This window comes from Cynocephalus volans, chromosome 7 (genome assembly GCF_027409185.1).
Source record: "Cynocephalus volans isolate mCynVol1 chromosome 7, mCynVol1.pri, whole genome shotgun sequence".
In the NCBI taxonomy this organism is placed as follows: domain Eukaryota; kingdom Metazoa; phylum Chordata; class Mammalia; order Dermoptera; family Cynocephalidae; genus Cynocephalus; species Cynocephalus volans.
The window spans coordinates 85,451,553-85,469,203 of NC_084466.1; the positions used below are offsets into that span (position 1 = coordinate 85,451,553).

General features: G+C 38.5%; 1 protein-coding gene across 3 annotated transcripts in view; it reads left to right on the forward strand.

Annotated features, from left to right (window-relative positions):
* Window positions 1–17,651, forward strand: part of SACS (sacsin molecular chaperone) — an 83,772-nt gene that overhangs the window by 35,352 nt on the left and 30,769 nt on the right. Inside the window, exons 1-6 of one of the 3 annotated variants that reach the window (XM_063102893.1) lie at window positions 1,887–2,072; window positions 2,223–2,373; window positions 7,983–8,070; window positions 9,369–9,454; window positions 12,441–12,552; window positions 16,758–16,904. In XM_063102893.1, the coding sequence (XP_062958963.1) occupies window positions 2,062–2,072; window positions 2,223–2,373; window positions 7,983–8,070; window positions 9,369–9,454; window positions 12,441–12,552; window positions 16,758–16,904 (595 nt within the window). In that variant the 5' untranslated portion in view covers window positions 1,887–2,061. Of the gene's footprint in view, window positions 1–1,886; window positions 2,073–2,222; window positions 2,374–7,982; window positions 8,071–9,368; window positions 9,455–12,440; window positions 12,553–16,757; window positions 16,905–17,651 lie in introns of those variants that run through there. The other 2 variants (XM_063102892.1, XM_063102894.1) reach the window with 2 other exon arrangements.

Sequence of the window (17,651 nt, forward strand, 5' to 3'; positions counted from 1 at the left end):
GTGTACAGTTGGGTGATATTAAACACATTCACAATGCTGTGCCACCATCACCACCGTCCATCTCCAGAACTCTTTTTGTCTTGTAAAACTGAAACTCTGTACCTGTTAAACAACTGCTTAGGGACTTTGTTTTGTTCATTGTTGTATTCCTGTTACTGAGAAGTGTGTACAGCTAGGACACAGCAGGGGCTCAGAAATATTATATGAACGATTAAATAAATGATTCCTAGATCTATAGCCTCAGCTTTGACATCTCTCCTGAGTTCCAGATCTATATGTCCCACGCCGACTATCCATTTACCACACATTCAGAGGATGCTTTGAACTCCAGATTTCAGTTTCCTCTGACCAGCTGGCCTCCTTCCCCAGCTGAGTCTGCCTCAGTTCTTGTGAATGCCTCTTGGTTAAGGTCATTCCTTTGTCTCTCAAGTCTTCAACCCTGAGGTTACATTGTTACTACATCCTGTTTTCCTGGCTCCTGAGAAAAGAGCGTAAGGAAAGCTGGGAGAACCAGGGGTTTTCCATGAAGTCTTACTCAAAGGATTCAGATGTGAAGGATTTGTCCTGGGGTAGGTGTGCTGTGACACTATAGCAAGGGCTGAGTGTTCAGTCCTTGATGACTGAGTGTGGTGCTTGGACCAGAGACAGAGGTCACTTGATAGATGAGAGACAGCTCACATTCTTTGCATTTGTTGATATTCTAATGCATTTGCTTGTCCAGTCTTACCTGATTAAAGAAGTAAATATTTGTCCGTTAGGGTTTTCTGGCCTGATCTTTAAACTGAGTTACCATATTCTCTTCTAATTCACAAAACATGCTTACCTCTTCCAAGTAGGAAAAGGCATGCATGACTTAACATCAATCTCCTGGGTAAGAAAGAGGGATGGAACATCTGTAAGGATGTTCTGTGTATTTATTACTGGTGATGAATTCTGAGTAATAATAATATTTGGGGGGGTGGTAATTTAATTAATGCCATTTTTTTTGTCAACTCTAAAATTTAATTTTATTCCATGCAAGCTATTTAAAATAAGAAGCACAACAAGTTTACTTGTTCACGATGTAGCTTTCAAGTTACTTTAATAGATGTTGCCCTTTTTTTTTTCTTTTTGCAATGGGCATTCATACCTATGAGAAATAAACCGAAGGAAGGGCCTGGTATTCACTGAGGCCTTATCAAGCCCCACACACTTTGCTTTTAAGGACCTTGCAGTTGTGATGGGGAGACACAGGCTACCAACAACATAATATTGCCAAAATAAGTTACATATACTTTTAAAATGGCATAGGAAGTATTTTTGTGCACTGCCATCTATTACTTTGCTGCTGGCTTTCCTTCCACCAGTAAACCGAATCATTGTTCCTACTTCTGTGCCTTAAAAACTAGCGAAACGAATGGGAAGACACCGTTCTGCAACCACCACGTTCCCCTCTCATCCCTGAGAGGCCAATGTTATTTGGAGATGCTTCTCCCATCGAGTAAAGTCGTTAGAGTTGAAGGCGACGTAGGCCCTAGAAACGTGTAGTGCTGCATTTTAAGGCACTGTCGAACTCTACCAGGGAAAACGCATCTCCTCTCCCCAGATGAACATTCCGCAAATACCGATGCTATTATCTGTTTGAAGTCTGGGCAGAGCGGGGGCGGGGCTAGGCCGGGCGGGGCGAGGCGGACGGGGCGGGGCCGGGCGGGGCGAGGCGGTTCCTCAGCTATCGCTCCGGGCGGGGCGAGGCGCGGCGGGGCGGGGCGGAGCGGGGAGGCGTTTCTTCGGCTAACGGTCCGGGCGGGCGCGTGCCCGCGGGCAGCGCCTGAAGAGGCGCGCGCCGCCGCCGCCGCCGCCGTCTGCTCCTCCTCTGCCGCCCCGGCTTCCTTTCGCATTACCACCTCGGCCCCGGCGCTGCTCCCGGGGCTGCGGCTGAGCTCGGCCGCGGCTGCGCCGGCCGATGCCATGAGGATCCCGCCCTTCGGGCCCGCGCCGGGCCTCTTGGTGCGGCGGAGCCGGCCGTGACCAGGCGCCGGCTTGAGGAGGCGGACACGAGCCCCGCGGCCGAGGACGCCCGCGATGGGGGACAGGTAACCCCGCCCGGGCCGGACCGGGCCCAAGGCCGCGTGGGGGTCCCGGCGCCCGGGGTCCCCGCGGCAGGGCGCGCGCTCGGCGGGTGCCGCGGGCTGGTCCCGTCCACCCGCGTGGTCCCACTGAGGGTCCCTTTGCCTTTTGCACAGGTGGGTCCGGGTGACTGTCCTCCCCGGCTGCGTGGGCTGCAGGACCGTGGCGGTTCCGGTGTCCTGCACCGCGCGCGGCGTCAAGGAGCGCATCTTCGCCGAGACCGGCTTCCCGGTGTCCGAGCAGCGGCTGTGGCGCGGCGACAGGGAGGTAGGCGGCCGGGCCTCGGAGCAGATCCGCGGGCCTGCCATCTGTGTTAGGACTTGCCAGTAGCGAGACCGCACGGGGTTTCCTTTGTGTCAGCCACGGGGGACGCACGCTCAGTTTACTCCCAGCCCCGTTTTATCTGAATCTTCACTTCCTGCAGTTAAGATAATTTTTTTGATGGGCATTATAGCCAGAAGAGATTTTTTTTTTTCTTTCCAATTTAGAGACATTATCTTTGAAGTGACTTAATCATTACCCATATTTTTCTATTTGTTATAGATTTAACTGGAATACTGGTAAATATCTTCGCCTTTTATATTTTGGAAGCTTTTTTGCATTTTTGAATCACAGAAATTTAGGGCTGAAAGGATCTTCAGACATAATTTAATATGAATCTGTTATTTTGAGGTGTAAACTTATGTTAAAATTTCCAAAGTGCAAATGATGGCGATAGATCAAAACTTTGGAAAATAGGAATATTTCACATTGTCATATGTATCCTTTAAGATTGATGAAAATTTTACAATTTTCTTAAAGAAATTATTTGAAGACTTTTTACTGAAAACTAACTTATTCTTTTATTCTAATAAATATCTTCACATTTTTATATGATAACGAACATCATTTCTAGCATTTAAGGGAGTCAAAAAGAGTTGAACACTCAAGGAATACTTGAGCAATAGAGAATGACATTTCAAATGTTGGATTTCCTTACTACCCCATACAAATATTGGTGAAGTACTTGGTACATGTGATTTTTTTTTTTTTTTTTTTTAAGATGACCGGTAAGGGGATCTTAACCCTTGACTTGGTGTTGTCAGCACCACGCTCACCTAGTGAGCCAACCGGCCATTCCTATATGGGATCCGAACCCGTGGCCTTGGTATTATCAGCACCGTACTCTCCCAAGTGAGCCACGGGCCTGCCCAGTACGTGTGATTTTTAAGCCTTAGGTGTAATCTTGACCTCTGTGTACCTGGCTGGGTCAGCCTTCTGGTTCCTTGTACTTTTAGACACAGATTCTGGTTAATCAGCAGATGGTTCAGTCCTCATCGGTTCCCCACGGTGTTTGTTGATGTGCACACATTGACTTGACTGAGGACTTACAATCAAAAAGGAGCAAAGCTTGTCACTCTTATCTCTTTTTCTGTGCCTACCCCCACCTCTTAACCTTCCTCTCCTGCCCACTCTCCTGGTTCTATACCCACTTCTTTGGTTACTCCTCTGGCTCTACTTTGTCATCTTGTCCTCTAGATGTGGTCACACCCAATAGGCTCAATTGTGGCTCAGTCTTGCCAGTAGAAGTATTTTTGCAGGTGTCTGCAAAAAGCATGGAAATGGGATGGGAAAAATGGCAGTGGTGCTTAGCGTTTGAGACCGGGCGGGGGGAAGGGGGTCTAGGTAGGACACTTTTGTCATGGTGTGAGGTAATGAGGTTCCAGACTGCGGCTGTAAAGGTGAAACTGAAAGGAAAAGTTGTAGAGGAAAGTTTGTAAATGACAGAATTATGGCAGTTTGGTACCAAAGGATGTGGGGCTTGGGTTTGTGTGTGTGTGTAGAGTAAGGCAGAAGGCCTTGCCAAGGACGTTCACAGGCCTTGAGTCAGAAAGGAAAAATATGGGTTCAATTAGCAAGTACATAGAGGGAGCTAATTTTGGAGAAAGTGTGATGATTAGTTTGCTTTTATATATAGTTCAGCTGATGGTGAGACATCAAAGAAGCATCTAGGAAAATGTAGGAAACAGGTGGGTGACCTAGGTCCTTCTTTCTGTGTATGTATAACAGAGGCCACACTAATTCATGTGTTAGGATCTGCTTTCTCGTTTCTAATGTAAATGACATAAAACTAATTCTAAGCAGTTCTAAGGTCTTTATTGGATTGAGATATTCAACAGGCAGCTGCAGATCTGGGATAATGTGAGATCAGGACTAGAGATAGAATTTTGGGAAGTAACTGATGCTTAGCACATTTCTCTTTCTGTGCTTTGGTAAAATATGTTGGAATATGATTAACATTTATTGAGCAGCTGTGTTCCAGGCACTGTTCTAGGAACTTTTTTTATATATCATCTTATTTAATACTCATGAGAACCTTGTGAGTTAGTTATTGCTAGTCTATTTTGTGAAAGAGTACAGACAAGATTCAGAGAGATGAAGTATGAAGTCAGGATTTGAACACTGGTCTGTTTGATTCCAAAGTCTATGGATCTTTATTTCATACCACAGAGAATCTGTCAGGGTGTCAATTGGAGATAAAATAAAAGTTAAATGTAAAGCTTGTTAAGAGAGGAAGGGCTTAAACCATTAAAATAAGCTTTGAAAGTTAGCTAGAAAACAAGTAGAGGGCACAATTCTCTCCTGATTCAGAGAGGATGGGCTTGTGATCTCTGTTGACCTGGTTAATTTAGTAAGGTGTGCCATCAAAAGGGTCACCTGTGTATAAGCAAATCCTTCATGGAAGTGGAGTTTTCTTTTCCTTTTTATTCAGATGCTGCTTAGAACCTTTTATATATGAATTACTGGTGAAAATTTTAAGTATTTCAGGGTCGGCAGGAAAAAAACACTGTTGACAACTGCTTGTCACTTGATGCTCTTGGTTGGTATTGGACTTAGTCGGCAGTAGGCACTTACATAGGCCTCAGTCTTTCTGGATCATCTACAATCTTCTTTCTCTTTGTCTCTGTTTTGCTTTTCCTGGTCTGGAAGTGGAATTTGTAAAGTGCCTCTTTTTACCTCCAGTTCCATGAAGAGACTGAATCTATAAACTCTAGCTGTGCCACTTCCTGATCCTTTTTTTTCTTTAACAAATGCGTTTGAGCCTCAAACCAGGAAGTTTGAAGTATTACTTAACTTTTCTTTTGAACTGATCACAAATGCCCACCCTCCCAACTTTTGAATCTTGAGCATCTCCCTGTGTCTTTGATGGCTGAACAAAGGAGGAAGCATTGGGAGATCAAGATTGCAATTAATATTGTTGTTTGCTTAATAATTTGAAGTTATCGTTTTCTAGCAAATGAAGATGAGCACCTCTGAGGTTTATAAAGGAGGGTGAGGCTGGCAAGGACAGAGACCCAGATGTTCAAATTATTTTATAATCACCCTGTTTTAAAAACAAAATAGAAAGACTGAAATGGGCAGCTTTTAAGATTTCTTGTGGCCAATTGCATCTGGGGATGAAGAGGACCAAAGTTATTTTGCTTGGTTGGAGTGATTTGGGGACCAGGAAAGGAAGAGGCACAAGCAAAACCCTCAAATCTTGGCAAGCGCAGGAGGAGAAAGCAGATAGCACTGCTGAGTTACTGTGCTGCTTGATTGCTCTTTTGGAAAATCACTTCCCTGCATTTCCCAGGTCATGGATTATGATCTGCTGAAAGTATTCATTGTCAGATCCATGTAGCCAGATTTTACTAACTGATTCCACTCAGTGTTGTCTTCCTTTTCAAGTCCTCTTTAAGAACTGGAAATATCTTCTGCATTATAGATTTCCTTCCTTCCTCTCTTCCTGCTTTTCTTCATTCTAATGTATCTTAGCTATACTGACTTAGACTAATAATCCGTGGCTCATGCATGGCTCTGTTTTAATAATTAATTAATTAACTAACTAACAATGGAATGGCCATTTATAATAACATCATCCAACCAGAGAATTAGAACACCGTCAGTAGTTTATATTTATCTCTGTGTCTTCTCCCCAGCCTATAGCCTGTCTCTCTTCCCTTACCCCTTTGTGTTTATTATTCTGTTGCCTTTTTTGTACTTGTTTTAATAGTTTTTAAGCATCTTTATGTGTGTATATGTACGTATATGTATGTATGTATATGTTTGTGCGTTTATGTGCACATGTGTATGTAGCCTAAATATATAACCTCAACAATGTTCTGTTTACTGTAGTTGTTTATGAAGTTTATAAGAAGCTTATTATTCTGTATGTAGTAACTTGGAACTAGCTTATTTCCCTCAATATTATGTTATTAATATCATCCGAATTTGTGTACAGCTTAGTTAATTCATTTTTTCATTGCTGTATAATATCCCACTGTATTAATAGTCACAGAATTTGTATTGTTTTTGTTAGCGGTGGTCTTGCTATGAATATTCTTATCCGTGTTTCCAGAAGCACCTGTGCAAGGAGTTAACTAGTTTTTACAGGCTTGCTTTAAGATTTAGTGGGAATGTGTACATAAAAGTGCTTTATAAGCTGGGAACTGTAACATCATGCTCAGATTTGTATTTTAGAAATGGAGACTAGAATGAGGATGATGTAAGAGTAAGGAGACCAGGTGAGAGATTGTTATAAAAAGTTCAAGACATGTTGAAAGTCCTGTACGATTGGAAATGAAGGAACAGCAAGTTAGATTTGAGAGAGATTGGAGGAGGATGGACATGCTGGGACCTAGAGGCTGATGGGACATGTGGTTTGGAGAGAGAGGTTTTCTCTGTGCTTTCCAGCTGATGTGACTAGGTGTATGGTGACACCATTAATTGTGATATAAAATCTAGATGAGGGATAACTGTTGAAAGGAAAGCTAGTGAATTCACTTTTGACAGGTTGAGATTTGAGAACCTTGGTGGATATCCAGGTGAGATGTGTGGTAGACAGTTGGAAATGCTGAAGTTTTGAATTGGTAAATGATGTCCTTCATACCCTGTCAATGAAGTGTAAGTTAGACAGGTGGTCCTTCGGGAGAGCGTTTGAGTAAGGTTGTGTAGACTGTTGACCTGTAAGAGATCACTCCCTACGAACACTTAGGAGTAGATCACTGGGCAGAAAGTTGATCTGGCTTGGGATTATTTACTTTAGTTTTCAGAAAAGGCACTTTATTACACTGCTCCTGTGGATCATAGTAACACATGCATCCAGCCTTTATGAGGAACAGAAAAATCGCCAAAAGAAAAGTGAACATCCAGGCATTTTTCAAGAAAGCTAATTTCAGAGTAGTTACAGACCAAGCAACTTCAGGGGTTGGAAACCTCATTTGTCCCTTCCTTCCATATCACACCTTTCTTTGTAGCAACATCTGTAACAGTATTTTACAAAGTGTATTTCTAAGAACACTATAGGATGCTCTTTGAAAATAAATGAGAGAAAAAGGTATTCCTACTAAAATTTGAGAAATATCACTTAGTATAATCCTTTCTAAATTGCCATACATATAAATGTTAAATGTCCTAAAAACCAAATTATTACAGCTAATTTAAAAGCAGAATTTCTTTTGTGTTCTTATATCTGTTGGGGTTCTATAGCTCTGTGTTCTGAGCAATACACTTTGGAAATGATCAGAAGAATGATTTTATTTATGTTAATGATCCTGATTTATCATTAAAAAATTTTAATTGTATTAAAGCAGAAATATATGTATTTTTAATCATATGTCATTATTTAAGGAAGAATCCTTAAACCCTTTAAATTTAAATTCTTTAAATTTTTAAATCAAGTTTTGGATTAAATTTCTATTCTCTGAAATATTCATTTCTCCAGAGTAACTAACTTCCTGATAAGAACAGTTAACAAACAATACTTCTTAAGTGAAAAAAAAAATTGAGGTAAAGTTTTGAATCTATAATATTAGGGAATATATTGTTTTTAATACTTTTTATTTTCTTTTTTTCAGTTATCTGACTGGATCAGGATTGGAGATCTGACTTCGAAAAATTGTCATCTTTTTGTAAACCTTCAATCAAAAGGCTTAAAAGGGGGAGGTATAATATTGACTTCATGAGGAGTATGTGCCATGTTTAGTTGCATAAAGATTATATTTTAACAAAGAAGCAGAGAGTAGAATGGTGGTTGCCAGGGGCTGCAGGGAGGGAGACATGGGAGGTGCTGGTCAAAGGGTGTAAGGTTTGTTATACAAAACAAATAGGATCTGGAGAGCTACTGTACAATGTAGGGCCTGTGACTGATAATACTGTATTATATTCTTAAAAATTTTCTAAGAGGATAGATTTTATATTAAGTACTCTTACCACAAAAGGAAAACAAAAACAAAGGGGGTAGGAGGAAGCTTTTGGAGGTGATGGATAAGTTTATGGCCTTGATGGTGTGAATTAATGATTTGATGGTTTCATGGGTGTATACTTCTCTTCAAATGCATGAAGTTGTATACATAAATATCTACAGCTTTTGTATGTCAATCATACTCAATAAAGTGGTTAAAAAAGATTGTGTTTTAGAAGTGAAATGAAAGCATGTAACATTGGGATGCAATGAGGGGATACTCAGGCCTGAGGACAACAGGGTGGTGGAGCTAGTTGGGTTATGAAAATGAATGGGGTAGAAGTCTGTGGAAACAGAGTCTTGTTTGGGCTTGGTCTTGGTGGATAGTTGTACCAAAATAATGCAAATAAATTTACGTGATGATTTTTTTTTTTAAGCACAGATATCTTTTTACTCCTATATAGATTTTCTTATATGTGCATCTGAGGAATTACTTCCCTTCTCTCCATTTTCCCTTCACCCTCCTGTCATCTATCTGAAGGTGACCTGGTCAGCTGATGTAAGAATATCTAGTTTAGGCAAGGGTTAAGGGTACTTGCACTGGATAGCCATTGAGACAGTGACTACCGAATTTCATAACAGTGAGAACACTGGTTGAGTTTGCGACTATTAAAAATGTGTAATAGGCATAACTATATGTTACTTATTATTTAGTGGCAAGGCACCCACAAACTAGCACCATTTATTTCATTTGCTTTGGAAAATAGCAACCCCCTGCCTTTCCTCCCCCATGCTCTTTATTTTTGAATATAATAATCTTTTGACATTTTTTGAAACCTAACTATAATTCAGTTAAATATGCTGAGATTTGATAAAATTGAGTCTGCTTTACTTTCTATTTAATTGCTTAGTCAGATCAATTTTTGTACCAGAGTGCTGCAGTGAGATGTCTGAAACCATAACTTGTAGAGTTGTACTATCTTGAAACCAGATCACACATTGGTGATAGGTCATGGGATTTTTTTTTTCTAAATTATTTAAAATGTATTCTGTATTTTAGGTCGATTTGGTCAAACAACTCCACCACTGGTTGATTTTCTCAAGGACATTTTAAGAAGATATCCAGAAGGAGGGCAGATTCTTAAGGTGGGGCATATTTGCGTTTATGTGTGATTTACTTTGATAAAAATGAGATGAAGTAAAATTACTTAGAGGTCCTGTTAGTGTTTAAATTTTTAAAATTTCATCTAGATTTGAGTGGCTGTATTTTTTATCTCCGTGGCTGCAGTGCATAGCTGGATGGGATGGGTTTGAGAATTCAGTCACTATAAATACAAGAGTTTCCAGGGTAAAGGAACACACTAAGCTGCTATGTGCTATAATCAAGCACAGTGTCTTTCCAGGAATGCCTTATGTAGAACATTGTGCAGAGGGGCATTACACAGCATCCAATCAACCAGCCACTCAAACACACAGTCCGTATGCTGAGGCCACTAACACATGCCCATGTGACTCCTGGATTTAGAGGTTTGCCTTTTTGGGAGGGTTTATTTAATAGGAAAATTATTTTAGTTATTTATTTCTATTTGTGATATATTTGTTTAGTATGAATATACTCATTAAGAAATAAAACAAAAAATTGAATAACCATAAAAGAAAGCAACAGGAAGATATTGCCGAAATTAGATTTTGTGTTTAAGCTTAATAAGGAACATTCTTAATTAATTGTAAAAGTGGATCAATTATTATGCATTTTTCTTCTCATTAACTTATTTAGTGTTTATTACCATCAGTGTCTTAGCCCTCATTATATTTTCTAGTTTAGATGCTAAATTTTTAGACAATAAGGACTGAGTCTGTTCTACTTATTTATCTTACATACTAATGCTTGGGTAGGCACTAACTGAGGATTGCTATATCTTTAGTGATTGTAATACGATATGGGATACTGGAGCAGTTTAAGTCCTTTCAGAGCAGGCACGTGTTTCACATAAGTTTAATTTGAAAACTCTTTTTATATTGATCTATTAGGAAAGTGAATATGGGAAGAGTATGGTTATGGGGTTGTTTTGGGGGTAGAGAGAAGTGAATAGAATAAATTTAAAATGAAGATATGTTGGCTGGGATCCTAAGAAACCAGACAATGGTGGTATGAGTGAACCTTTGTCAAATAGCTGAGGGTTAGTCCTTCTACCTTGCTTATTGTGTATATTTGTATTGTAGGCAGATCAATATAATCTTTGTTCCTTGGCTATTTTATAGAATTCTACCATTCTGAATTTAATAGGAATCTTATTAATCGCCTATACCACCATCTTTTGTGGTTTGCTGAAACAGGTCAGAGGTATTGTAGTGACTTGCCCAAGAGCAAGTGTAAAATTTATTGCTTCTGCTTCTGAGAATTATTTTAAAAAACAATCCCCCTGAAGTTTACAGTTTAGGGGAAAAGCTACCTATTCTATTTTTACTTAATTTGCAAGTGATAGTTGGAGCCTGGCACTTGGGATTTTATCTTATGTTTTCTCTATCTCTGTTCCCTAAAATACAAATAAATTACAAATAGATATCTAAATGAAAATAAGATCCAACCTCCAAAGTGCTGTTATTTTGTAAGTTAAATTGTGTTTTACTACCTATTTAATTCTTATTTTCATCTTTTATATTATAATATCCTAATGTAAATAAGATTGCTAGTTTCTGGGGATTCTGTTAAACTGAATAGGGTAGGAATATGTCTTAAAAAATTGAAAATCCTATGAGAAAAAGGCAGTTGCGTAAGTTGGAGGAATTAGTAGCTGATAAGGAGGCAGTAGAAAGTATGGTTCAAATGTTTATGTTTGGGTTTGGACAGCTGGTAGGATAAGACACCCAACCCTACCTTTTCAGGGTAAACTGAAAGCCTGATCTCAAAACTAGCTCTTTGATTCTGTACTATTCCCTCAGCCTCCTTATAGTTGTTTAATTTCATGTGGACATTGTATCCCTTTTCTACTCCGATAAAGTAATTACTGTTGGAATGTAGCAGTGTCCATATAAGGTCTCTTCAATTCTTGCCCATCCCTACATCTAATTTAGTGCTGCCAGGGTTCTGGAGAAGTAAAAAAGTTTTTTTCCCCAAAGTTAGAAGTTCATTAGTTTAATGATAAAGGGTGATTTATTGTATTAAAGACCCATTCATTTAAAACATAAGTCCTTGATTTGGTTTGTTCTAAGTCAGAATTTATTCAGAAAATTATTGTCTGTTTTCCTTACTATAGGCAAGGTTCAGAATAAGCTAGGGATACTATCTCTGGAGTTCATTGCAAGTTTTGATGATGATGGGATTGGCTCTAGGGTTGAATCTTATTTCAGAGTCCAGAGTTCCCTTCAAATTTACTAGAGCTCAGTGTGTTTGTGGTAGTTGAGCAGAAGTGACTGTGACTGTCCAGGATTGGAAATTGTGTTGTGGCTCCTGATGGGTGTAAATCTTGCAGTTTGCCCTTTCCTTTCTGCATTACAGGGGTCTGGCCACCCATCCACTCAAACAAATAATATTACTCCCTCCCTTATGAAAGGAATGAGTCAATCCTGACCATCAAGGAGCTTTCAGCTTAGTATAGGAGAAAGACATGTTCATATCTCAAGCTCTCAAGAATGCAGACTGTTTAAGGGCGCACATAGATTGAAACTATTTGCTTTCTTTTTTTTTTCTAAGAGAAAGTAAGTTTGGTAAGTGAATGTGAAATAAAGCTCTGTTTTTGGTAACTGCTCAAGCATGAGGTACCTCCCACAAATAATATGTGCAGCTTTTGGAAATGGAATAATTTCTTTTGAATGAAAGCTTTGGGTAGATTGTAAATAAGAGACAGAGTTGCAAATAGACCCCAGATTTGTATTTAGAGGCTAAGTGATAAAAAATTAAAAGCCAAATCTTAGGTGTACATGATTGAAGAAGGACTTTTCAGTCATACTCTCATTTGTATGTAACAATTAGCTTTCAGTAGTAACCTCACCAGATCCAAAAGATAATGATGCAAATAGTAGGCTTCCTTTACTTAAATATATTTACCTTTTAAATTTTGTAGGTCATACAAAGATGAGTACTAGATTACTAGATTATTAAATATTATTTTTTTGTGTATTTTGTGGTTAGGAATTAATTCAGAATGCAGAAGATGCTGGGGCCACAGAAGTTAAATTTTTATATGATGAGACTCAATATGGAACGGAGACTCTTTGGTCAAAAGATATGGCGCAATATCAGGGTAAGAATCAATAATTAGTTAGGAGCAAGTTTTATTTTATGTACTAACAGGTGATTTTTAATGATTTGCAGAATTCCATTTAATAAACAGTCTAATATCATTTGTACTTCATTTCTTAGCATGTTTAATTCCACTTCTTTAGATGTTTTTCTCTGGTTTTGGTGGGAAAGTTTCTCTGCCAGGTAGTGTTTTTAGTGAATAAAGAATAAAAATGTCAAAACTCAAAATTTTAAAAAGCAATGTAGTTACATAAGCCTCTTACTCTATTCAGTCAGCTTGTATCTTATATCATCAGTAAGACAAAGGGACACTCTTTCCATATATGTAATGCTTTCTTAACCTTAGGAAAGAAGCTATAAGAGGCTGTGCATTTGTGTATTATCTTCTGCTTCAGGGATACCCTGGTTTGGAAGTGGGGTGGAAGAAAGATTGAAGGAGAGGAAGGGAATAAGGAAAATGAAAGGAAAGACGGGAAGAGAACCATTATCAGTCAACTCCTGATATCTCACTCCTGCTCTGAATTGTGTTGTGAAGAAGGTTCATGACTTTTAGTGCAGCTCCAAAGTCAAGAGGATGATTGTTATGAATGCCTATATGTGATGGAAAGTTATTGAGAAAACGCCGGATTAATTCAGACTTTTTTAGACATTTTTAAAGAGATATAAATCATATATTTTAAAAAGATGTTTTATGATTTAGGAGGGTAATCAAGATTATTGTTAATTAAATATTTAGCATTTATTATAGCTAATATAGTCGTTCTTAGATTAGATTTGTGATCCGAACACAGCACCATCAGGAGGCTTGCATTCTTGTCCCGACCACTGCCACCTTGCTGATCTGGGGTCAGTTGCCTTAGAGGTCAGGTCATCTTTATAGTGACAGGGTTAGTTTGTAAGGTTCCTTGACTCTAAGAGTCTTTGATTTACTGTAGCCATTGTGGAAAGACATCCAGTTTGGATTCAAAGGACTTCAGGTTAAGTCCTGGTCCTACACAGGACTCCCATGTGTAGCTCTACAAACAAGTGCACCATGTGGCAGCTCTGTCATATTTACGCACTGCTCAAATGGTAATAAGAGAAAAATCTTTCTCTCAGTTATTTTGATAAAATGAGATCATATATGTGTAATGTCTTATGTCTGGTGTCATACTGGTGTTCATTGTTATGTATGTATTGTGGAACCATAAAGGTGAGAGTATAAAAGAAATCATAGAAGTGTTTTACTTCAGAATTCTTCCTGTCTAGGATTTTTCCATCCACCTTTCGCTTCACTTCATTTTAAAAAATATTTGAAACAATTTTATTTCACTGAGTTTGTGCATAAGGATGTTTATAGATAGGCTCTTTAAAAGTGATATTGGATTAGCCAATTTAAAATAAACGTGGACATAAAAGTAGGTGGCAGTGATCTTTGATGTCTTTATTTAACGACATTTATTTGAGGGCCCTTCACACTCTTGCATAGTGAAGAATGTCTTTCTCTTGCAGTTAGAGGTGAACAGTCATCTTCTTGGATCACAGTTTCTTCTCTTTACTGGCACTTAGTGTTGCAGATGAGAACTTGTTTTTGTTCCCTTCTATTTAATGACATAACAAAAGGCTCAGAATGTCAACACAGATGCAGTAGAATAAGAGTTCTTACCCAGCATCACACTTTACTAAGGATTTCAAGGATGTAAGACACACAGGTGAAGGAAGCATGTAGAAGTCTGGGACTCCTGGCACCCCCCCGTCCCCCAGGTCCTTTTGTGCTGCGTTAGGACACACCTTGGCCTGGATTCAGTGAAGTTGGTCTCCTGTGATGTGTGCCGACTGTCGTTTTACAGAGATATTTCAGTCATGAAACATGTTCATGTTTTTCTCTGATAATCATATAGCTTGTGACATTTTCAAGGGAATTATGCCTCATTAATGTACAAATTCCAGGTTCTGAAAGAATCTAGTAGCTAAGGACTCCCCACCTTGTAAATGCTCTGAGAGTGTCTGCCCAGAAGGAAGTTTGGCTGGGTCATCTCTTTCTTTCTTGGGTATTCCCTAGGTAAAGGGAGAAAATCGACTGCAGGTCTGCTGCTGGCCCTTTTCCTTCCCAGATAACCTTTTTGTTCTTTGCTCAGGATTGTTTATTCCTTTCTCATCTTGCCATCAGAATCAAAAGCACACCCTTTTGATCAGGATAGATATGGAGTATTTTTAAATTGATCTCAGTGATGGAGGTGGTGAGCCAGTGAGACTCCAAGTGAATTGGGGCAAAGGCAAAATATTCAGCTTCTCCCTCATTCCAGTCTGAGTATGATCAGAATTGTACCTTGATTACAGCATTAGATGATAGGTTCTTCCTGCTAGATGCAGAAATTAGCTGAGAAGTAATGCATTTAGCCAACCTGGCTCGCCCGCTCACCATGCTCACCATTTCATATGAAATACTTTTTATTTTAATTTGTCCAAACAAGGGTCTTTTATCTTGTAATTTCACTATAGGCAGTAAAGGGTTGGCTGCCCAGTTTTCGGATGGACAGCGAGAAGGAAGGTGGGTCTTCCTTTAGGCTGGTGGTCTGCTACATTCTGGTAATGTTATGTGGATGTATCACCTCTTGGATTTCTTAATTCCATTCCACAGATCTGGTAGTTATGTGAGTTCTTTCTAGATTCTGGCAAGAGGTTCACTCTCAGGCCTGGTGTTCAGTGTTGTGAGTTTTTTGTGGTCATTTTTTCTGTGTCTTCATAGGAATTTTTAATGGATATTTGGAACAGGCAGACCCAGATACTGCTTGCTAGATGCCATTTTAAACCAGCTATATTTAGCTGTTGGGTAATCACAAGATATTTATTTTATAAATATTCCTGTAATATTTATTATGCAAATTACATATTTTATTTTGTTATATTCTGTGAAGACTAATGGTATTATATTAGAGATTGACAGTGTCATATGCTAATAATGATTGTAACAGTGAGGATATCTGACATTTTTAGGTGTCTGCTCTGTGCTGGGCACTGTGTACTGCCAAGCGCCTTTTTTGTATTGTCTTACTGGATCCTCAGCACTTCTTTGTGGGTAGATTTGGTTCTCATCCTGACTGTACATGTGAAGAAACTGAGCCTTAGTGGCTTGTGTTTCCCTGAAGTGCTGCAGTTGAGTATGCAGAGCTGGGCCTGACATCCAAACTCATCTGACTCCAGAGTCCACCCTCACCGCTGTGCTCGTCCTTTCCAAAAAGGCCTTTGCAGCCTTGACTAATTTCATATCCTGGCCTGGACTGTTTCAAAAATAGTAGTCATGCCATTTGTGCAAAACAGACTAGACCAACATCCCCATATCTGTGCTTGAATTTATGGGAGCCCGAGGAAAGACTTCTGGGGGTGCTGCAAACGCTCCATGTAATTCATTTGGATGGAGCTTACACAGGTTGATTCACTGTAAGAATTCATCGAGCTGTGCACTTAAGATCTCTGTACTTTCTTGTATGTATGTTATACCTCAATAACTTTTTAAGGAAAAACGTTAATCATCTTTAAAGTATGCTGAATTAATTTAGTTGAATATATTCAAAGAATGTTAGAACTTCGGAAGATATGTCTCCAAATGGAGTTCCCGAAATATTTGTGCAGAATTATAAATTTGTGCGGATTTTTTTTTACCTCATGAAATAATATATTAATAAAGTTTCTTTATTTTTATTTTTTAAAATTTTATTGTGTACCTTTAAGGTAAACAACTTGTTTTCAGATAGATACATATGGTAAAATGGTTACTATAGTGAAACAAATTAACATATTCATCATCTCACATAACTTCTTTAGATAGCAAGTCTCCTTAATACATTTTCAGGTAATTCCATTTACAAAAAAAATGATTTAAATATGCTATTTAGAACAAATTTCTCAAAGTGTAGTACACTTTGATTAATTCCCTGTTTGCCCTGTGTTTTAGGTGTCCGAGTACCATAACACCCTTAATTTTCCTCTGTGTATTTTTGGCGAACAATACCATATTCCTTCTGCTGCTAATTTTTACCATTAATGTGTATTTTTATTTTTATTGTGAAGAAAATTAGAATTATAGTGTAGAGTTCAGTTACTCCATTCACTCCTGTCCATTTTCCCATCACATAAGTGATTTTGTATAGAGAAAGCTGTTGAAATGGAACTGAACACTCTGGTGTACCTCTTTCTGAATTCCTACCTGCGCATTTTAACACCCAGGGTCAGCTCTCTATGTGTACAACAATGCGATTTTCACTCCAGAGGACTGGCACGGCATTCAAGAAATAGCGAGAAGCAGGAAAAAGGATGACCCTTCGAAGGTTGGGAGGTTTGGAATTGGGTTTAATTCTGTCTACCATTTAACAGGTATAGTATTTCTTTTCAGTCTTAATATTGGAAAATATTTTAGCTTGTATTCTGTAATTTATTTGGTTAACTTCAGAGATGATACTGTGTTAAAGTCATCTTTACCAAATTCTTCTGTCAATGGCAAGAAGTATGTCAGTGAAATATCAGTGTGTCTTGAATTTCCTAAAATTTCCATGGTAACTATACCAAAGTTTTACTTTGTCATATGATGCCAAAAGTTAAAGTCATCATAATCCAGTGGAATCAGTGTAATATATTGTCATTTTCTGTGAGATTTGAAACGTAGTTTCTAAAACACAGAATTGTTACTCTGAAAAATTTTATACCACAAGTCTTCAAGAATCAAACAAACTTGATTATCACAGATTTTCTTGTACAAATATCAGAATATTAAAGAGGAAAGTATAATATCTAATGGTATTGAATAACTGACAAAGTGAAGATATTTGAAGTAGTTCTGGTATCTATATTGTTCTCTCATAAAAATTCTACTCTTCTTAGACTTACAGGTATTTTAAAGATTACTTTGAAGTCATATTTTGAATCTAAAAAGATTATGAGGTTTCTGGTTCATAGCTATGATGGGAAATACTTGAAACTTTTAGTGTAGACATCTCTAAGAGTATATATGGCTATTCTTCCAGACTCAAAGTTCATAGTTTTGTGCTTAAAAATTCTTTTGTTGAATTGGTCCTTGTTATGATTTAGTTTCTAAGTGTGTTTTGCAGAAGAAGGAGGTAATGA